Source organism: Podarcis melisellensis (assembly GCF_964234715.1).
Source record: "Podarcis melisellensis genome assembly, chromosome: 4".
Lineage (NCBI taxonomy): Eukaryota > Metazoa > Chordata > Lepidosauria > Squamata > Lacertidae > Podarcis > Podarcis melisellensis.
Genome location: NC_138531.1, coordinates 72821399 through 72844517, shown reverse-complemented (window position 1 = coordinate 72844517; position 23119 = coordinate 72821399). Strand labels below are relative to the sequence as shown.

The 23119-nt window shown below is 41.6% G+C and overlaps 1 protein-coding gene across 2 annotated transcripts; it reads left to right on the top strand.

Moving 5' to 3' along the window:
* Positions 1–66: 66 nt before the first annotated feature.
* CCDC191 (coiled-coil domain containing 191) lies at positions 67–22578 on the top strand. Of its 2 annotated transcripts, XM_081908409.1 has the most exons (17): positions 74–243; positions 1943–1981; positions 2384–2525; positions 3045–3191; positions 3661–3839; positions 4395–4618; positions 6048–6207; positions 7655–7845; positions 9665–9914; positions 11431–11906; positions 12682–12758; positions 13970–14052; positions 16448–16549; positions 17540–17683; positions 18833–18985; positions 19703–19857; positions 21992–22578. In XM_081908409.1, exons 1-17 carry the CDS (start codon positions 172–174, stop codon positions 22122–22124), a joined length of 2727 nt encoding a protein of 908 aa, XP_081764535.1. In that variant the 5' UTR covers positions 74–171; the 3' UTR covers positions 22125–22578. The 2 variants fall into 2 exon arrangements, with proteins under 2 accessions (XP_081764536.1, XP_081764535.1); XM_081908410.1 differs by lacking the exons at positions 6048–6207; positions 7655–7845 and having other exon boundaries at positions 67–243.
* The last annotated feature ends 541 nt before the right edge of the window (positions 22579–23119 follow it).

Below are 23119 nucleotides of genomic sequence, written 5' to 3'. Positions count from 1 at the left end.
TCTGGTCGCGCGCGGCAACCTGGGTCTCGTAGTTCGCTCTCGCCTTCTGCTATAGGCGCACGCTTGGGGAAGGGGAGGAAAGGACTTCGTTTCCCAGCATCCCTCGGAGCAAACGGGGGGGGGGAGCTGGCTTCGGGGAAGGAAGGAAGGCGTCTGCCTCTAGCTTCGCCAATGGCGGTTGTGAGACACAGACCTGAGTTGTACCGCTGGCGGCGCTTCAGCCAGTCGGCGTCTCGGCAGAAGGTAGGGATGAGAGTTGTTGTGCCTCCTGCCTCCGCCGACCCAGGCAGCTGTTCCAGCGTGAAGTTATAGTTGGATGGGAAATAGGCAGAGAGGAGTTCTCGCTCTCGCCTGGTCTCCGTTTATTGCATTTATATCCCACCTTTTCCTCCGAAGAGCTCAAGGTGGTGAACACGGTTCCTGCCCCCACTCGTCATGCAATCTTTCCCACAACAACCCTGTGGGGTAGAATCGTAGGCTGCAGGTGGGCAGTGTAGCAACCAGCTGTGCCTTCTTCCAGGATCGAAACAATTGTCTACAGTGGTACCTCGCGTTAAGTACTTAATTTGTTCCGGAGGTCCGTTCTTAACCTGAATCTGTTCTTAACCTGAAGCACCACTTTAGCTAATGTGGCCTCCTGCTGCTGCCGCGCCGCTGGAGCACGATTTCTGTTCTCATCCTGAAGCAAAGTTCTTAACCCAAGGTACTATTTCTGGGTTAGCGGAGTCTGTAACCTGAAACGTATGTAACCTGAAGCGTATGTAACCTGAGGTACCACTGTATTTGTATGCCACTTTTGTATGGTGAACCTTGCTCAAAGCTGCTCACAGCATCCACAATACTTAGAATCACAGAATTGTATAGTTGGAAGGGATTCCCGCCCCCCCTTGAGGCTCATCTAGTCCAACTCCCCTTCTTTGCAGGAATCTCTTTTTTTAAAAAAAGATTTTTATTAAAGTTTCAAAAGTTACATAAAAACAAAACAATAATACAAACAGACAAAAAAGAAAAAACAAGTATAATTTCAATCCCTTATTTTCTTATAACTTACTTCCCCGACTTCCTCATACCTCCCCTCTCTGTATTCCAATTTCTAATTTATTAATTCAGCAAATCCTTTCCCTTAATTTTGATTTAATTTTTTACCTTTCTTTTCTTTTTACTTATCCATTACAGCTGGAAACCACATAATTTCTAATCCAACATCATTCTAACATTCATTAATTTTGCAATATTTCTTAAGATAGTCTTTAAATTTCTTCCAATCTTCTTCCGCTGTCTCTCTCCCCTGGTCTCGGATTCTGCCAGTCATTTCTGCCAGTCCCATGTAGTCTATCACTTTCATCTGCCATTCTTCCAAGGTGGGTAGATCTTGTGTCTTCCAATACTTTGCGATGAGTATTCTTGCTGCTTCATTGCAGGAATCTCAACTGGAGCATCCATGACAGATGGCCATCTAACCAACCAACCTCTGCTTAGAAACCTCCCACCACCTTCTGAGGGAGTCCAGATAGTTTAGGCTAATAAGCTTCGTGGCTGAGTCACCCAGGTCCCACTCTGACTCTACACTAATGGTGAAGCTGTGATAGACAAACCAAAGTATTTATTCATGCAACACATAATTATGCAATGAAACTGCTTGATGCTAGGTGTGTCAGCCCCCCCCCCCCCCGTTTGGACTGCTTTCACAAATTAATGCAGGTTAAGGCTATCAGTTACTACTAGTCACTGCTGTCACCAGTATCTGAGGCACACTGCCTCTGAATACTAGTCACTAGGGAGTAAGTCTCAGAGTTTAGTAGAGCTTACTTACTCTTTAGGTGTGCTTAGGATGATTTCAACCTTAACCTATCTAGGGGCTTGCAAAGACAGAAGTCTTTTAGTTTTACTTTAATATTAATAGCTAGCTCAGTGCTAAACTATTGTAATGTTTCTCCCCCAGACAAAACTTGATCCTGACAATGTGGAGCACTGGATTAAGGTAAGGGAGAAGAAAGTGATGCATAACCTTCCTATTTAAATGAGAGTAATGCCTATTGTACTCAGTGGGATTAATTTCTGAATAATCATCCTGGATAAAATTAGACCAGTACTTTCTTAGTGTCAAGGTTCCTACCCCAGTATTGTCTATTCTGATTGGAATAGCTACCTAAGGTGCCATGGAAAGAAACTTTGGACCTTACACATCTAAAGTGCCCTCTATTCCTTCCCTCCCTGACTAATGTTTAATTTCAGTTAGGTAGCCGTGTTGGTCTGACGCAGTCGAAATAAAAATAAAAAAATTGTCCAGTAGCACCTTATAGACCAACTAAGTTAGTTCTGGTATAAGCTTTCGTGTGCATGAACACTTCCTGATACATATGCCTGTCATTCTCTTTCTTAGCGAGTGGAACAAGCATCTGAGTTTGCTGTTTCTGAGACGTTTTCCTTAAAAAAGACATCTTATTCTCGAGGACTTCATGGCCCTGTGCTAGATTTGGAAACGACAGAGCAGCTGCAAGATCATGATGAGGCATATGTGGAAGGTATTGCCTAAATGTGATGCTGGTCCAGATTAATATATCTATATTTTTAGCTACATTGCAGAAGACTTGCATTAGGTACAGTGAGGAGGAAAAGTATTTGATCCCCAGCTAAATTTGCCCATTTGCTCTCTGACAAAGAAATGACCAGTCCATAATTTTAATGGTAGGTTTATTGTAGCTGTGAGAGACAGAATAACAACAGGATAACCCCCAAGGGAGCCATGAACTCAAAAAGCTTGAAAACCTCTGCTTTAATGCAAATGATGGAAAGTAACAAATTAAAAATTAGAATCTGATTAGTATAATTTTTATTACTGAATGTTATACCCTCCGTAAAATATCCAATGTAAACAACACCAACAGTAAAATAGAATACAAATCTAAGGTCAACTTAACTAAGGAGAGAGTATTAAAAGATATACAAAAACGTGTTCAGGCTTGAAGTGTAAAGCTGCTTTTCTTTTAGAATTTTAGCTCTAGTTATCCAATTAACATCCATTGCTGCTTTCATCAATGTAGCCCAAGAGCTCCTTAATGATTGGTTGAATTCAAAACTGAAGTTGGAACTTGCAGATGATCAAGAAGATTCTGCTGAAAATCCATTGGCTCATTCTCGTCCTCCCCAGGAGTCCCCCACTGGCTTTCAGAAGTATGAAAAATTTGATGGTGAGAACTTGCCTCAATTTTAAACTTGGATCTAGAGAATGTATAATGATCATATTGAGTACCATTTAATGGGAAATTGTCAAAATGAATAGAACTTCCTTGCACTTATGTCTACATTTATAGTTCAAGTACCAAGGAAGTCATGCAAAGTTTGTAGTGTTGTTTGGCTCTACATTAGTACGTTCTGCTCTGATATTAAAATGGCTCAGTTCATGACATGAAGCAAATGTAACATTCAGATGGAGCTGTATTCATCAATTAATATTGATCAAGTCGTTTGGGTCTTCACTGATAACAAGCTTAAACAAGTGATAATAAATACCAAATATCTTATTTTGCATACTTGTAAAAGCATTATATGTCTTGTTGCTAACCAGGTACCTGAATTTTAACACAAGCAGGAAATGAAAGAATGGTATGCTTAAAAATGTTTGGTGCCATTTCTGGATTGTTTTGCTTGGTATTTTAGATTTTTATGGTTATCTGGAAGATGAGATGGAAAATACAACAGTACAAGATATTCTGCAGGATCTACTGCAGAGTGAAGTTGTTGACAGTGGTATATTGGGAAACCTTAGAACTGAAGAACTTAAGGAGAAAAGGAAGCCCAAAGACCCACAAATTACCATGGAATTAAGGCATAAACAGGTATTTGGAGAAGACAGCCTTAAGGCACCTACTATTGTAAGGTACAGTTGTAAAAAATAGTGTAGTGTTTCTTAAATGATTTTTTTAAGTAAACTGTTTCCTGAGCCATGTTTTTACTGTAGTACAATTGAAGTTACTGGTGAATTGTTCTCCAAGAATAGTGCTGATGTTTTTGTCTGTTTCCATGCATTTTAGAATACTACATCAGAGGCCAATTCCAGCATAACAGTGTATCCAGGACTTCTATTTACATTTGCCAGTTATAGAAGCAATGATTGCATGGAGATATCCGAGCACTTCACTTGTGTCATCCACATAGTTATCATCCTTGATGGCAGTCAAGTGTTGGAGAGCATACATTAGTGGGGTTCTAGTTATATTTCTCGATGGATTTCCTGAACCTTGGTGTATTCTGGAAAGATTTAATGGAGAAACACAGTAGTCATGGCAAAGGTGTAGCTGCCCTGAAAGCAACACATCTACAACCATTTGTATACCATAGTCCTGTAGTTGAAAACAACAAAATATGATCTTGGTCTTGATTTTGTTGCTCAGGTAAAAGAAAATCGGCTGAGGAGACAGAAGGAGCAAGAGCTTCTGAAACAAGAGAAGGCCCTGAAAAAATTGGCAATGTCAGAGGCCCAGAGGCAACTCCAAGAGGAAAACAAGAAGAAGGTTCTGAAAGCCAGGAGAGAAGAAGAGGAAATTCAGAAACAGATGGTGAAGCTACGGAAAGAGTTGGTAGAAAGAAGGCATCTCATGGAAGAAGCCAGGAAAATGTAAGTTTAGGAAAACAAGAACTTGGCATTCAAATGCATTTTAGGTACCAGAGCACAGTCTGATAATGTGTAACGGAGCAAACTTGCGGAAGTAAGTCTAAATCTGATCATAATCTGGATGGGAGATTCTTGGGAATCCCGTGCATAAAACTTAAGAGTTCTGAGGGAGAAAGAAGGCACAATATATAAGCCATACATTTTAATAACTCATTCCTAAGTTATGTGAAGCTTCATCAGCTCCTGGAAACCATGAAGTTTCTTCAGATTTGTAGACCTGGAAAGCTGATTTTCCTCCCTTTCTGAGCTTGCAATTTGAAAAATTGGCCTAATATCATGTGTGCCCTTTTATTTTTACTTATACTGTACAAATTAAATTAAAGGAAACTGTCCATTTGTGGTATCATGCAGCTCTCATAAGTACTCGGAAATAAGTCCCACTATGCTCAATGCAACTGAAACATTTTGGCATTTCTACAGCAGAGAGCAAACACTATTAGGTCCCCCCAAAAGGCCACTTGAATCTTTTCATGTGCTGTTATAAGATGATTATCGCTCTTGGTGATTGGTTTGGTTATATGAACGTTGGCTAGGGCAAAATATTCCAAATGCACACCAATTTGCTGCCTCAAACATTATTCACATGCAAAATTCAATTCCCCGTAGATGGAGGGTCCTTTATATTTGGTCACCTTAACTGCTCCTTTGAACTGCAGGTGCTTCTGCAGTGGTAGGTGGCTCAAGAATACCATTCTCTGATGTTTGCTTCTTTAGGTAACCATGGAATCCTTGGGAAGAATTCATTGTAGTGCTATGGCATTTGTTCCATCAGCACAAGCTTTTTAGCTTGCCAGATGGAATGATGCTCCCCCTCTGTGCTGTTCTGGAGGTTCTCCTGAACCCCACCAAAGTCAGGGCATACAGGGAGAGGGGGGTGCAGGAATCCCTGTTGCGCCAGTGGACTTACTTGAGTGGGCTTCTGCTATTGGGACTCATTAGTTGAATCCGTCCCTTAGTTTTTTTACATCATCTTTTTGAATGTCTACCCCTGACTAATGGGATTATGTATTGTGAACTTCTGGCTGCCTTTAAGCCACAAGAACCTTATATTGCTATGATACCTATCGCTAAGTGGCATGTACAATACTGATTTTATGCAGTATACTTTTCACTGAGACAGATCTCCTTTTATACTTACATAAAACTTTCCTAACTGCAGGTAGCAGAACTATATTCCTTTGAGACCTGCAACTAATACAGACATAGGATAGAAAGAAAAATGTAGCAATCACCTAATTAATCTTGATAAATGGGCTCACAAACAGAGTTGGGTAACAGAAAAGTAATAATATGAGAACTGGCTGAAGGTCCTCACAGTCCTCTTATGCTCTACTATTTGCCTCTGGCCTCTCACGGATTGCTTTATTTTCAGGGAAAGAAAGAGGCACGATTTAAAAAAAATTAAGAGGCTGGTAGAAGTCGGCATGCCTCCTGTGCCAGTCCATCTGGATTGTGAGATAGAAGGACAAAGGAAAGAGAAACAAACCAGGATGCAGGAGCTGCTGAGCAAAATTGACATTGCAGATCAGAAGGTGAGAGCATTCATTATCTTTTTTCAGCGCTTTGAGCCAGATGTGTCTCAGCGATAGTCATGGGTCAGCTCTCTGTAAACCGAGAAACCAGCTCCCCGTGTCAGGCTGACCTAGATCAACTGAAGATTAAGATCCCTATATATATTTTTACAAGATGTGAGGAGAGCGAGACTATTGATCATAGTGAGCAGTTGAGTGGCAGGAGCTGAGATTTGCCGTGAAAACTACCCAGCCGTTTAGTTTATACCTGGAAATAGAATACAGTGTCACATTGGCTGTGTGCACAGATGGTTTTGAATCTCCTTTACACCTTCATTGCCCCTTTCATGCAGGAAGACTGAGTGAACGTTTCTTGCGGCTGCTATTGCACTGTTGAGGTTTGGTGTTGAAAATGGCAGTGCATGGTTATATCATTTGTTTGTGCACTTAAAGAGAAGGCTAGAACAGTAAATAGGGGAGAATGCATAACAACAGACCAAAGCTGCAATCTTAAACTCACTTATTAGGGAGTAAATCTCATTGAAATATAGTAAGACTTCCTTCTTAATACAAATGCATAGGATTGTACTATAAATTGCTATTTGGGAATAATACTTGTTCTGCTTTGACTTTCTTGAATATTATACTGAGCCTTTCCAAAAAATGTCCACGGTAGCTAATGTTGTGTTTTAGATTGTAATAAAGAAGAAAATAGCAAATAAATTATTGAGCCAAGCAGCCAGCCCCTAAAGCATTATTTAAATAATAATAATAATAATAATAATTTAAATGCAATTAAATGCAATTTCCTATAGAACAGTATAAATGATATGTGGAATTGTGATGATACTTGAGAAAAACACATGTAATAGTACTGGAAGTTGAAGAGGTAGTAGATTTGTTCTTAAAAAATTCTAAAGTTCTTTCAATTTGGGTTTTTTAAATAAGGGAAAAGTCATAACAAGTGAATTTGGGAGAGAAAATAAGAATCCTTTGGTTCCGTAACACAGAGAGGTATTCTAGAAAAGGTAAAAGGTAAAGCCAGTTCTGAAGGCAAAGTGTGAAAAGAGAAGTTTGTTTTCCTGTTAATCAACCTTCTATTGTCAGCAAAACTCTGAAGACTAAAAAGATAAAGAAAATAGGAGATGATAGGATCAGAACAGTAGATGTGATGGAACATTATTACTTCATTTGTCATTAACCTCCCATGAAGTACCTCAAAGCAATTTTTGCAATGCAATTGAAATATATTAAAAAATTGTATGATCTAGTTGAGATTCCTGCATTTCAAAGGAGCAGACTAGATGAGCCTCTGGGTCCCTTCTAGCTCTGCAATTCTCTGATTCTATAAAAACAATTTCAAATCCAGTACTGATACCAACTATGATAAAGATCTCCACTTAGAAGGTTTGTTGAAAGAGGAAAGCTATCATATAGTTACTTGATTTCGTAACCACCCTCAATGCAGTGCCTACGGAAGTATTTCTCTGCCTGGTACAAGCTTATTCTGGATCTCAGGATTAAGATGGGGAAAGCAAGGGCCCTTGCTGACTGGAAGTGCCAGCTGAAGACCTTGCGAGCCTGGAGAGATTACACATGGTCTCAGAAGTTAGAGCAGGAGACTAAAAAACTGGAGAACCAGCTTCGCAATCAGAACAGGTAGCGGCATTTAACACTTCACCTCCCCCCCTCCCCAGGATGTTGATAGTATGAGGAAAATATCTGCTGCTGTTTTAGGGACCAGTTCCAGCCATATACAGTGATACCTCGGGTTAAGTACTTAATTTGTTCCGGAGGTCCGTTCTTAACCTGAAACTGTTCTTAACCTGAAGCACCACTTTAGCTAATGGGGCCTCCTGCTGCCGCCATGCTGCTGGAGCATGATTTCTGTTCTCATCCTGAAGCACTATTTCTGGGTTAGCTGAGTCTGTAACCTGAAGCGTATGTAACCTGAGGTACTACTGTACATTTTTGTGCCTGAACCAAAATGGTAAAATAATGATCTCTTTAAAAACAAAACAACCAACAAGAGGATGAATGTTGGAGACAGTGAAATGGCATGCTTTTAGGCTCTTCTGCTCCTCGCTGATTCATGAAAAGATTGGCTCAATCAGGATCTATAACTTATTTTCTATAGCTCCACCATTGCGTGTGGCATTAACATTTGAAATATGACAGGGGTGTGGAACTGGATCTGGCCAATTCCAGAAGTGGCTAACTCTCCATGGCCCCTTTGACAGGGGGGTGGGGCTACCCACTTGTCAGTCACATCAGCTGATGGAAACTTCAAGGTGCTCTCCTGGTTCTTCCTTCGCAGTTACTGCTTGAACTGCAAAGGAGTAGGCTTCCTTTAAACCCATGGCTTGAATTCAAAAAGAATCCAAGTCTTGGCTGCAAAGGAAGAACCAGGAGCTCACCTAGTGTGTGCTCCTGAGCCTTCCTTTTGAGTTTGGCACCACAGTTTTTACCTGTCTTATGCCTGATGACATCATGCAGTGTTGGGTGATGGACGAGGTTGTGTAGTTTGAGACAAACCATGTTGCAGGCGAAATGGGGAGGCCTGACTTTCCTAGAGGAAAACAAAAGAGGAAGGAGAGAGAGGTGGGCGCAGGGAAATATGGAGCGGTACTCAACTAAATTGTAGTAAGAGTCAGTGAAATTAATGAGCATGACTAAGTTAAGTCCATTAATTTCAATAGGTCTCTGAGTAAAACATAGTTGCAGTGTTTGATATCAGCTTAAAAATAAAGGCCTTGCTTTCCTGTTGCTCCTTTAACAAGCCCAAAAGGACTTCTGATATATATTATTCAGTTGTAGTTTTCCCTGTTCTTCTTAGGCCTTCTGACATGAACATGATCTCAAAGTCTTGATAAGTCAAATCTATAATGGATGAAATTATTGTTCCATTGATTGTCTCAGAAACTAAATTAGGAATCCATTAACTTAACAAGAGCTAGGCAAAGTGCATCTGATCTGGGCAAAGTGCATCTGCCGCTGGTCATTATGAAGAAAAACTTTGTCGGGTTGCATACTTTACATCTGCCACCTTTGGCCTAATGCCTTAACTGGGGAATATGAAGTGAGTCCATAAGTGACTGTGGAGGCCAATTCTGGATTCACACATTCTTCCACAGCGGGGACATAGGTTTCCAGGCGGGTGTAGATCATGGTGAGGGTTTGCCAAGCATGTCTTCCTCTTAGTGTGTTTCTCCCTTTCGTCCCGAGTTCAAGTGTCTTCAAATCCCATGACACCTTTGGCAAAGGCTGTTCTCCAATCGGAGTGCTAGCAAGACATTGTTTCCCAGTTGTTGGTGTTTATACTACATTTTATAATATAAGCCTATATTGGCTAACATGCCTTTTTACAGCAGTAGTAATCCAATCAATCTATACTAAAATTCTAAAATAGAGTGGGGTAGACACACATCCTCCTAATCTGAGGAATTTGCAATTGATTTTAATGAACATTTATTTTTAGGGGGAAACAGTTGGCTATAGAGTTTAATCGGAAGAGCATTTTGCGCCGTTATTTTGCCGAATGGCATTGCTGGAGCCGAACGGAGGTGGAAAAGAGAGAACTACAATTGAAAAAAGAGGATACAAGGAGGAAAATGGCAAAGCTATTAGAGGAAGTGGCACTGGGGAAACTTGCTACAGAGGTCTCCCAGGATGCCAAGAGAACTCATGAGTCAAAAGAAGCTTGGGATCAACCCGTGAGTCCTACAGAGGTAAACTGATTTTGCATTGTGCTTTTTCTCTCACAAACACATACCTCATCATCATCACTCCCATAGTGTGGAACCTCCTTCCTATGGAACTAATGCACACTTCCTATGGTGCAGAATTTCTGGTGTACCTTCAGAACTCAGATGTTCCAGTCTGCCTTTCATTAGTAGTGCTTTATGCTGTTGATTCTCAAGATCCTGCTTCCCTGCGGTACTGAATTTTTATGGTTTGATGCTTCAAATGTATCTCAGTGTATTTTATCTCGCTGTTGTACTCTACCATGGGAGGGCTGTGCCCTAAAATGGAATGGCTAATTTGTGTCCCTCCAGATGTAACCATTAGCCATGCTGAGTGGGGTTGTTGAGATTTGGAGGGCAACAAAATTTGGAGGGCAACAAGTTAGCCACCCTTTCTCCAAATGGGGGCCTATAAATACTTCAAATAAATATAAAATAGAGATTGGCAGCCGACTAAACTGGGCCACATCTGGATTCCTGTGTCACATCATTTGGCTCCCCAGTTGCCAATCATGTATGCAAAAGAGGAATATGAATAACTGCATCTGTGACAAGGAGACTCCATTTCAAGCAGCTTGGCCTGTCACACCTAACTCCCTTCTCAAAGTGACTTTGGCAGAACTACATTCACTGATCAAGAAATGGAGCAGCTGTAAATAAGGTGATTCCTTCAGGTTTTCCTATAGCCAATTCTAAACAAAACAAAAAACAAAAAACCAGGGTGGCAATCTTGCATTCAAATAAATATAGGGACTCTCTTTTCAGAGTTGCAGGGACACTAGAGGGAAGGATTGTGTGAGCTCTGGACCTCTATCCAGTTTGACTTCCTGTAGAATCCTGGGGGCCAAGACACAAACAAGCAGCCTGAGGCAAACACAAAGTCTCCAGAGCAGGAAAGTTACACCTGCCCCCTTTCTTATGAAAGTAAATAGATTCTCCGGTATGCATACCTAGTAGGCTCAGTAAATAGTTAATAACAATAGTTACAAAATGCAGAACTCACAAGTAGGCCAGAGGTGTGTTAGCAAGATTCTTCTCCTGCATCCTCTTTCACCTCCACCCGAAAAACAACAACTAGGAACAGATTGCAGGCATTGCAGTAAAGACAAACTTGGTATAATATCAAAGGGAGTTGTGTCTGGTGCACTAGGAGGACTTGTGTGTTGTGTATTCCTCAATGAGCATTTATTGGAAGTTCTCAAAACAACCATGGAGCGAATAAACACACATGCTTTCTGCCATTGCTGACTATTCTTTAGGGTCCCAGTCTTCCATCTTTTAGGTTTTCAAGAATTTTCCTGTCTTTGTAGGCAAATGACTGTGGGAAACTTGGTTTTCTAAACACCATGAAGGAATAATATTTCTCTAGGAGATGACAGGCTATGGAATCAGCTGCTATGGAAGCAGTTGCAGCTTCATATAACATATAACAAACGTTTGTTCAATGAGAACTGAGACCTTATTTTTTATAATTAACGTAGGCTTTATCCTCCCTTTCCAGGTGGCTACAATACCCTGTTCACAGGATGATCCCAGAATGGCAAATGTAGAAAGAGCAAACTCTTGCTCTCCTGAGACAAGTCAAAAACGTGATCTTCATTCTCCAAAGCAGCCAAAATGGGCATGGCAAGTCACCCTGAAGCATGCTGCTTTGAATGCTCAAGATCGAGCAGTGTTTGGTAACCAAGCAAGAAGTTCCTTGCAGCATCTTGAACCACCAAAACAAAAAATGTCCTCTGTCTTAAGGGGTCCCCTGGAGCACCGCCATGCCTTCCAGCAGCAGCTGATTGAAGAGCAGAAACGACAGCTCAAAGAGCAGCAAGAACTAATCCTTAGACTTCAGGAAAATGAGAGGCTAAAGAAGGCCAAGGAGGAAGCTCAACAAGCCACGGCAGTTACCAAGGCACTTAACAATCAGGCCCCAAAAACTCGGGAAGGAAAGCAGTTGAGAGAGAGCAGGAATACAGAGTCTTTAAGGTACAGAGCTAAGAGTACAAAGATCCAATTATCTGATGGCTACACAATGTCCTGTTAGGACAGCGGGCTTTGAGACAATACCATGATGTTTCTAAACATCTCTGATAGCTCATTAGGGAGTGAAATGGCCAAATATGATGCAGGTTGATCCTTCTCTCTTCCTCTGTTATTATTTGAGTAGCGTTAATTGATTCCTTCCCCTAATAATAGCTTTAATATAGGATTATAATGCTGTAAATAGCAGGCTCCTTTGAAAGATCTCTGCGTACTTTACAAATTATGAAGAGGCATACATTAGCAAAGCCCACGTGTATTGTTCTGTTTTGCATTACAGAGTGAGATGGGAGAGTGTCTCCCCATTTAAGACTACTTATAATTCTTTCTTGTTCTACATAGTGTGCTGGTTCACAAATAACACTAAGCCAAGTTACTGTTTAGCATGAACACTGGTTTCCAGAGAGGAGATTGTGGCTGCTTTACTCCTCTTCATCTCCTGCTTCTTTGCTATTTGCCAAGCTATAGTTTGGCTTAAGATGTCATCTGAACCCTGGCCTTATGGTTTGCCTCACTCTAGAAAAATCACAAGCTGTAACCAAAGCTTGTCCTTAGGTTTGCTGCCCATGAATTGATGCCACTGCTGTACAAAGGCAGGAAAAATATGGTATTGAGTCCTGCCATTCAGCCCATTGATCCATTGGGTGATACTCAGCTAAGTTTTAGTCAGAGTAGGGTCATTTAAATTGGTCATGTCCATTCATTTTTCACTTTCTTTCAGATTAGAAAATTACCAGCCAGCTATCCAAAGCAAGAGGAGCCTGAAAGTGCTGTCCACACCACATCCCTTACTCAAAGGTATATTCTTGATGTAGATTCTCCTTCTGCACTTATTGGAGCCTTTTCCATGGATACTTAGAGGAAACTGTAGTAAAAGATGAGACCTGTAGTTATGGAGAAAATACCACCATTTAAACACCACCATTTCAGGGGTCACAGGGCCCTACATACTTGATCATAACTTAACACAGCCCAGCACTTGTTTGAACCCAGACATGGTGACTCACAAGGGTCATATTCACATGATCAGATTTAGTTCTGTGCACATGCATACTGTTATCAGTCCTCACTGTGGAGAAGCAGAACTTAGAAACCACAGTTAACCAATTGTTATGTGCATTTGGGAACTTTGGTTCCAAAGAAAGCCAGAATTTGAAACCATATTTGAAGTTGACTTACATGTCCTGACTTGTTCAGAAGCCATTAACTGTAGCTCCCAGTATGCATGTAATGGGAAGCAAGGGTTAACTGTGACTTCCTGGAGCTTGTGCACAGCCATTGAACTATGCTTGCAGATTGTTCAACACACATATGGAACACGTTTAATGGAGGCATTTTGCTTTCAACATATGACACTTGGCTTTGAGCAACGTATGACACATGGTTTTGAACCCTCAGCTTCAGGGACTGAGTGTTTTTATTCATTTACTACTATTTTTTACAATTACTCATTCTGAAAGTGGTTCACATCAGTAAAAAGAAAAGTGGGGGGAGACAGGCTCTGCCCATTGGACGTGGAAACTAAAAACAAGGCATACAAGGAGTAGGAAAGGGAAAATGTAGAAGAGGGAGACAAATTCTTCAAAGCCAGAGGAACATGGTGAGCTACAGCCATTTATTTTTGCTTAATAAATAAATTTAAATAGAATTGAGTGTACACATACATAATACATAGTGAAATTTGTTATACAACATATAAATTATAGAAATATATAGAGGAGGGTTATAAACCACTTCTTACTATTCCTTCTGTTCTTTAAAATAAAAATATTTGTTATATTTATTTTGTTGGGAACTTCTTAAAACTTAACAGCTAATTTTACAGGTTGCCACTGATGACAAATTAGAGCTAGATGAAACAACATGGCAGTTCTTACTTTCTTTCCAGGTCTTTCTATGATATTACCAGGTCAAGTCAGACACAATTTTGTAAATGGAACTCTGCGTTCTTTATGTCACTGTGCTTCACTTGCTCTAATTGTTGTACTCCTTATTGTGCAATTCTTTAGCCATGGAGGAGAGAGCAATTCAGCGTGCAGAAAGGAGAAGGGAACTGGAAGAAGCAAAGAAAAAACGAGAAGAGGAGAAGTTGGTAAGTAAAGTTGAATGCTGGCTTAAACCAAGAGTGCAACATCAATACAGGTTGGTTGGTTGGTTTTTTAATCAACATGCTGCTAAATCAAAAGACCAAGTCCAATTTGTTATTTAAAAATGAAAATCAAGTGAATTTAAAGCACACAAGGACTGAAATTGATACACTCCATAGCAATATAAGAACTGACCTGCTGGGTCTGACAAAAGTCCATCTAGTTTATTTAGTTCTATATTCTGTCTCCAAAAGTGATCAACCAGATGCCTCTAAGAAACAGGATAGTGATCACTCTGTCCTCTTCTTTGCCCCTAACACCTTAGAAATATCCAATCTCTGAACATCTAGTTGTTGTGGCTGACAAATGTTGAGACTGATGTCCAGCCATTATTCTGAGAAACATGTACCAGTCTGATCCTCAAGATACAGGAATTTATCATACATAATTTATCTTGTCCTGTTCCTGTGTGTACCATAACTTAATAGCCCTGGGGCACTGACTGTATATAGCAAAGTGAGCAATCCATGGCCCTCAAGGCTTTCCACAGGGCCCACATGATGGTGACGAGTTCTTTACACTTACACACACAGAGCCCCTCAATATCAAATATTGTGCTGGGAAGGCTTTTGATGGGTTGGGGTACCGTTGTGAATGAGAAGGCACACAAAGAAAGTCATCCCCATATGTTTTCCTCCCATGCAGCCTCTGTCTGCTGGGGTGGGGAGGAGTCTGCCCTTCCTGGGAGAGGTGGGGATGGGTGAGACATCTGCTTGAGGGTTGTATGTCCCCATTTGCCTAGGCAGGGATCATGTGACTTAATATATCATCTTTCCTCCTCCTAGTTTCCCTCATCTCTGCCTTCCCCCAAGCAGATTTGTGTAGCCCCTCTCTCTCCTACTTTTGCCTTGCACTTGATTTGTTTCCCTCAGCGTTCCCTTTTTAAGCTGTGTGGCTTGCTTAATAAAATTTAAAAATTCCTTACCTCCCCGCACCCCCACTCCTCTCAACTTCATTCTTTCTGCTGCTGTGGTGCCTGCAAGTGGAGTGGGGGCGGGGGGAAGCCTCTCATTTTGAGAGAACTGCTTCAAGCTGAATTGCTGCTAAGAACCCTTCCAACAAAGCCTCTGCTCAGCATTCCAGCACTTAAATGCTGCCTGCCACAAAGCTGCCTCCTGTGGCTCCTCTGTACCAAGAGCGATTCTTCAGGTAGACTTAGCGACTTCCTGCCATGAGTTGTAGAGCCGCTCTTCACAACTGGAAGGAAAGTCACTTGACAGACAAAAGAGGCAAGTTCCGCTGCTCCCCGCCTTAGCTATTGTCCCACCACCTAGGAGGGTATAAAACAGTCAATTCTCCTACCACGTGAAAACACAATTTTCCACTCATGGAGCAGAGGCCACTTAAATGGCATGGATTGCTATGTCAGCTATTTACCAGAGGTCCTCAAATGGCCCAGTAAGTTCAGTGATTTCTGTTTCTGTTGTTCAGTCAAAGCCAGCCAGTTGTAATAGCACAGGTTCCCAACATCTCTGCAGATGCCTCTCTTTTTTCAAAAATAAATTATTTGGAGCTTTTATTTGTTGCTGGCTATTATTTCAGTGGAATAAAATTCAGAAACTATCTTAGGCACAAAAGGTGCTCTAGGCAATTGTCCTTTTTCTGTACCACAGAAGGAAGACTAGAAAAAGACTGAAAAGGCTGCTAAGTGTCCTCACTCAAGAGGTTCAGCTTCTTCTCAAGGCTCCAGACCCAGGAAGCAGAACTCTCCCTGGCAACAGGGTCTACTTATGCTCCCTCCCTCCCACTGCTGGCCTAGGGTTCAGCGCGAGATCACCCCCTACTTGCTTTGCAGGTCTTAATTTCTTCTGTCTCTAAAGAGCAGCTCCTCTCTTTGGGGTCACTCCTTTATAACCCAGCGTGGTTCAGTCTAGTCGCTCAAAACTCAAGCACCATTTTAGACTCTGGTTAATTGTGTCAGGTGATTGGCTGGCATAGTGAGATGCATAGCTGTCAACGGTTCCCTTTTTAAAAGGGAAGTTCCCTTATTCCGTATAGGATTCCTCGCAAGAAAAGGGAAAAGTTGACAGCTATGGTGAGATGTCCTCTCATTTTCTCATTCCACTGGGAACAGATTGCACTTAGTGGTGTGGGTGTTTCTTGATGTTCTTATTAATTTTCTGTCCGTACTTCTTACTTGGATCTTACTTAATGGCAGCTTTCTCACAGATGGAGAAGCTGGAGGGGAAACCAGAGGGAAGATGACATATTAAAGCTTCAAGTCACATGGTCCCTGCCTGGGTGGATTGGCACAGCCCATCAAGCGGGTGTGTCATTATGCCAGCCCAGAAGGGCCCATTCATGGTAAGTGAACTAGTGCTCCATTCTATCTATTTTTAGGCCCGGATGCAAGCCGAGGAAGAAGAACGTCAGAGGCAAGAAGCAGCAGAGAAGGAAGCTCAGTTGCAGAAGAGGCAAGAGGAGCGAAGACTGCAGAAAGTGGTGAGCAGAATATTGCGCTTGCTTCTCCCAGTTCCAGCACTTGATGGCTGTTTTGTGCCACTTTGGAATAAGTGGGAGAAGGCAGCCTGTAAATGCAAAGGACTGTTCAGAGGTGGGGGGGGGGGGAATGCCATTTTATAAACAGTCCTCTTGCAGAGCTGTACTATCGATCACTGTTTGAAGTGATAACCATGACCTCCTGTAGAAGGGCTAGCATTGTGTTGGTGGTGGTGGTATAAACTTGCTTCAAGGATGCCAGGCAGTAGGTTAGGGCTCAAGCAGTGCAAGCTCCAGGTTTTTGGAGAGGCCTTGTGAAAGATACCTCTCTGAGTGGGCCCTTCACCATTTCCCATTCATTTACCCATTTCCTCTGGGCCCAATCCACACCATTGCCCAGGAGGAGGAGAGGACAAGGCAAGTGGAGGTGGATTCTGCTGCTGCTGCTTCATGATTTTGTTCCTGTACTTGTGCTTTGAGAGGGCAAGGAAACCATGAGGAAGAGGGGAAAGCTGCAGAATCAGGGCCTTCAAGGGTGCGAATAGTCCGCCTGCTAGAGTTTGGGCTTTGACAAGTGTCAAATAATGCCAGCCCCTGACACCAGCTAAGAGTTCAAGTGCGGGTTAGGGCGTGAGCCCAGTCTCACAAAAAAAGATGAAAAACTGGTGGAAAATGGTTCCCATCCCTGCATAAAAATATGCAATGATTGCACCTGCCATGGTGAGAATTGCTGTTCACTGGTAACTTACAGGTAAGTGCTCTTAGTATTGGGAAAGGATTATAATGGGGATGATTTCTGGGGCAACATCAATTGAGCACTTTAATGATTCTATGCTGTGTGCCCAGCAAAAAGATTATGTCTGGAAAAGCCTCCTAACAGCAAGTCCATTATTACACTAATAATTAGTTGCAAGCCCAAATTAAAAGTAGTGGACATTTTTTACAAGGTATTCTTACTCCAGGAATTGATATCTTATGTATCCTTAATTGCAGAAAGAATTGGAAAAACAAAGGAGGCTGGAGCGGGAGCAGCAGTTCATATCAAAAGCAAAGGAACATTATGATAGGTTCCTGCTGAAGAAGCAGGGGCTGGAGCCCTGGAAAAGACTAATACAGCAAACTCAGGAAAATATGGTGGTAAGCACTGGAGTAAAAGTGGGCGTCTAGAAAGGAAGGTTGGCTCCATGTCTTGAGGGTTTATCTTCAACCAGCCTTCTGCCTGCCATCAAAGAGTCAAAATTTGCACCATCAAGCCATCAAGTTTCTGAAGCAGTTCTAGTTTAGTTTGACTTAGCAGGAGCTCAGCCCGGTACCTCTTCTGACTTTGTCAGGCACCTTGTTGTTGTTAGATTTATACCCACTGTTCACCAGCACAGGGCAGGTTGCAGCAATATAAAATACAGCATTAAAAACAGTTTAAAACAAATTGTAGTCACAACTAAAGTGGGTCCTAGGTGTGCAGGTGGTGGGAAATCATCCAGCACCAGTGGATTTCAATTGAGAGAGGAAAGGAACAGCTGGGGTGGAGCTTTAAAGGGAAGGAGGAGACTGCAGGAAGAGATGCATAAAAATAATGTTATAGGTGACTTTCCTCATAGCATGTGCACCGGTTAACGGGAGATAGTTTCTCACATAAATTTATCAAGCAGAATCTGTAAAATTGCAGGTTTTTTGTTTCAAGCTGCCTTTTATCACTTGCATGTGGAATGATGTCGATCCAGTATTACATTTTAATGTCTTAAGTAGGTATTTTGCTTACTGCTTTATTAGGATTTGGTTTTAATGCTGTTTGTGCTGAGCTCTCGGTTTACAGCACAATTCTAATCACGTCTTTGTAGGAATAAGTCCTGTTGAATTAAGTAGGGTTTACTCTCAAGTAGATGAGATGATCAAAGGTCATTGAGTCCAAGCCCCGCTGCTTGTGCAGGAAATCCACTTCTGTTGCAGTTAATAATTAAATAATGGCCATATGCATTCACACATGGTCAGGAGGATCCGTGAATCTGATCCAGATCATGTTGTAAGTATTACTCATGTTATAAGCACTTGTGCTATACTCATACTGATGAACTACAAGGTAAAAGTGGAAGGAAGGAGAGGATCAGTTGCTTGCTCTGGAAAAGTTATAGTGGAACAGAAAAGCATGAGTGGAAATAATACAGATGTAGGTTACAGATGGTGGAGACTTCTAACAGTAAGCCAGAGTAACATTGCAGCAGAGCTGTAGCCCCTCGGTAATCATTGGAGTAACGGGTTCTCTCTCTTTCCCTCGGTCTTTGCGCTCAGGTGGCACAAAGGCATCATTGCTTTAGACTGCAAAGGAAGTGTCTGCTTGCCTGGCTTCATCATATGCAAGAGATCCTTGCTGGGAAAGTAGCCCAGGCTGAGGGACTTTATTCCCGTCTGCTGCTCAGAAGGTCCTTCAGGAACTGGATAATGGTGAGCAAGAGAAAATGTTACTTACTATGGAAATGTTATAAACTATGGACTTTGCTATTAGCTTTTAAGGGGGTTCATGAAGAATGAGGCTTATTGATGTCTGCTGGTAATGCTGGTTATATGTTTCCTCGAGGATCAGAGGCAAGCTACTAGGAAACCAGTTACTAGGGAACAAAAGTGGGATAAGGTGATTATCGTCCTCATCTCCTGCTTGTGAGCTTTCCAAAGGCATCTGGTTCACCACTGTGGGAAATGGGATGCTGGACTTGAAAGACCAAGTCTCTTTACCTGCTCTCATTGCTCTGTGCTTGTATTGTACCTGGGAGTTGCATTAGAACAAAACTACGTGGCTCTCCTACTCCTAATGTGCAGGTCTCAGTTTGGAGCCACAGTTTTTGCCTCTCCTACACACTTGTCAGGGAAAAAGACTGTACCCTTTTTTTAAAAAATGGAAACTGAGATCCTCACAACACTGAATTGTACATTCAATGGTGCCTGCATGAAATAGTGGAAAACAGGGAGCCCAGACCATGAACAAAACATTTTGCTATTGTTATCCTTGAAACATTAGTTTCATTTCTTATTTTCCTGTACACAAACCACTGAAACTCTTGTCTCAGCCTTCTGTTTTTTTGCTTTCCCTTCCCATCTGTGTTGCTGTGTGCCTGTATAAAACATCAATACTGAAATCTATTTCCCCTTCCTTTCCTTGTATAGTACAAGGATTACGTATCTACTTTGGAAGAGAGTGCAAAAAAGCTCCATGAAACTTCACTTAAGAAGAAGGTCCTCTGGGCTTGGTTTGATGTACTCAATGAGGAAAAGAGTATTTTCTGGAGAAAACAGAAGACTGCAGATCAGTATAGTGACAGGTGACTATATAAATAGACTATATGTTTCACTTGAGCTGCATTTATTCCAATTTTTATTTGCCCTTTCCCCTTCATATATTGTCATCATTTTGTTTGTTGCAACGATTGCAAAGCGGTTCTTGATTCTCATATTTTGTAGTTGCAGCATTTAGAGATGGTGAGAGCCCCAGAAACTAGTGGTGTCCAGAGATTGAGTCCACCAGGCCTGGACACTTTCTCTGTTATTTCGCCTTCTTTGAAAATGGGTGCACTGAATCTCTCTTCAACCAGACTCTTGAGTTCGCTTGTTTTTTTGTTTTGTTTTTCAAAATACTTAAATGGAAAATTTAGAGCCAGAGCAAAAGGCAAGAGACTGAGAAAGCAGCAAATTCATAGGAGAAATAAATGCGATGATGAGCTGGAAAATGTTAACAAAGTAAAGTTGCGGAGTGGGTTGGGCAGAAGATGGTCAATAGGGGAGATGGAGCATTGGAGGAGGGAGGAAAGCAGCTTTCCTCCTCTGGTTCCCCAGTAACGTTCTTGGGGTATTGCTCAATACTACTTGCTTCTCAGTCTACATTTCCTACAAACACAACTAATATTCCTACTGTGCAATCCTACACGCAAGTGGATATAGGATTGCTCTTCATTGTCACCAGCCCCAGGGCTGATGACAATAACATAAAAGTAACCAATTAATGGAATTGAGTGATGTTTTAAAATTAAAAACATTTAATTTTCTATGGAAGTCCTACATAGATGGAGTGTTTCCCTAAACAAAAAGTTAGTATCTAAAACATGTTGAAGACTTTTCAATAAAACTGACAAGAGATGTGTGCTTACTGTTACAAGGTGTAGTTCCACCCTTTGAAAAGGGAGGAGCATGGCTAGTATCATGAACTTATTGTAAACTATGTAGTTTACGTGACAATCCTCTACAGCGATGATGTTCCAGCCAAGTTGTGCTGCGTTGGCATTATCCCCAGTTCTCATTAGTTCTGCTCTGTGCACAGGCAGCTGTTCCTCTTGCTGGCACAGATCCCCACAGGAGTAAGGTGGTGGAGGGAGGGAGGTTTGCTTCTCTGTTGGCGAACAACTTGATGGCTTTGGAGTCCTGATGAATAACTATTGTACCAAGGCACTTACCTGTCCATTTAAAAACAAAACAAAACACTCTTCAGCCTTTCCTCCCAACAGAACAGGAAGATAATGGAATTTCTTTCCCCAGCACTCAGTTCCTATGGAAAAAATAGCTCTGATAATATTCTCAGTACACTTATACAAAAGCATTTAGTAAGTGTTGTAGGGCCTGGAGGAGGAAAATAGCTGCATTAATACCCTTCTTTCTAGCATTTGTATATACTCCTATGGTATGCTTCCATATATGTGTGTATGCATAGCACACTAAAGACAGAAAGGGATTTCACTTGCTTTTCAGAACAGTAGCTATACTGGCCTATACAGTAGTTATATATTGTACAAAAAAATATCATTTGTGTATTTCCCTTGAGAGTAACCCCATCAAACCCAGTGCAGCTTCTTTCTGAGTAAACCTGCAAAGGATTGGAAATTCTGATCTGAAGTAGCCACTGTGAAAATTGAAGCAGGGTGGTGTTTATTGTGTCTGATTTCAGTCATCACCAGCTCTGGCTCTAGCTACTCCAGGTATGTGGCCTGTGAGGGAATGGGGCCTTGAAAAAGGCCTGCAATACCTTCTCTCTGCCCACTCTGTTGGGGTGAACAGCAAAGGCCCTATTCCTGGGCCCATATTCTACCAGAATAATCCATGGGATGTATCAAACTAAGCCAACCCATTAATGCAAGGACTTCTGCTTGTATAACAAACCTTTCCTTCCCTGCACTCTCTCCCAAATTTACTTCAGAAAGTTGGGGGAATCCCAAGAACAGATTTGGGGGGCATGCAGGGAGAAGTTCTGTTGTGCAAGAAGCCCTTGTGCAAATGGGGCGACGAGTGGAAGTTTACCAAAATGTTTTAAACTGGTTATATTCTTGATTTTTGTAAATAATGTGAGACTAAATTGTCAAAAAGGAGAGGAATTGGTTCCATACAATGTGTTTCCTTGAATGTATGCATGTCTCTCTTTAATTATGTTACCTTGGGGGTTTTTTTCTCCCTCACAATTTTTTTATATAGGAGGATAATGCAGACTGTATTCAGGGCCTGGAGGCAATTCCCATCTTTGATGAAAGAGGAAAGGGAGAAAGAAGAGAGAATAAAACAGCTAAGGAAGAGAGTGGCTGAAATTCTGCCAGACTTCCGAACATGACATTTCAGGCCAGAAGACAGAGGGGAAAAAGGAGTTCACACGCACCATTCTCTGGTTGACAGAGAATCTGCAGACATTCTAGCAAACAGACTTCTCTGTCCAGTGTGATAGAATCTATTTGGGGAGGTTCCACCTAACAAGCCCCATCCATGAAAGCCCTGCGCAAGGATCTCTGTTTGCATCACAGGGCTTTCCCTCCTTCAGTGTCCCTCCTGAGATTAGCTTCAGGGGTTAGGAGAACAGAGGGGGAATCATTCCGCCTGGCAAGCTGCAATGCTTATGGAGACTCTGAATTCCATCCTTATTCCCCAAGAGGAATTGTTCTATTGAACTCCTGCTAAAATATCAAAGTGTAGAAGTCAAAGCTGATATAGGCCAGCGCTTCTATTTTTCCAACTAAATCCTTTTCCCATCTTTGCCTGCTTCCCTGTGGGTAAGCACCTATATGTGAACATACAGTTATTGGAAATTCAGATTTTCTGTGACGGGTTCTAGTTCACTTTGTGGAAACTAAATTAAGATGCCTCATAGTTAGAAAGCTTTCCGTCCTTTAAAAATGTGAGGTTTTGATATTAGAGCTACTTTGCCCTTGCAACTCCTTCTGTTCCTAGGCACATTTGGGGCTCTCTCAGTTGCTGGATTTTCACTTCAGTTTGTAGAGTTTGAATGTCAAAACATTATAAGTCCAATAACTTATGTTACCTCCCATGTCATGTGGAATCTTAATTAACATTGTCAGCTCAGTCAAGCAAGTCTTCAGACTTCATAGCACAGCACCACACATTAAAAAAACCCTATAGTATATTGTGTAAATAAACCAGTCGTAGTTAAATCTTAACCGACAAGTAGGGGCAGCCCTTGTAGTAGTATACAACTTGAGGTGATATTTGAATTGTAGTGCTAAGGTACTGATTTGTTACAAAAGCAAAACAAAAAACACACACTCAGAATAATTACAAACTAGCCAGTTTGTTCTCAATTTGTGTGTCCTTTTT

Coding starts and splice junctions, on each gene's coding strand:
- CCDC191 (XM_081908409.1), top strand. CDS start 172: ATGGCGGTTGTGAGACACAGACCTGAGTTGTACCGCTGGCGGCGCTTC. Junction 2,526..3,044: donor TGATGAGGCATATGTGGAAG/GTATTGCCTAAA, acceptor TCATCAATGTAG/CCCAAGAGCTCCTTAATGAT. Junction 17,684..18,832: donor AAACTCAGGAAAATATGGTG/GTAAGCACTGGA, acceptor CTTTGCGCTCAG/GTGGCACAAAGGCATCATTG.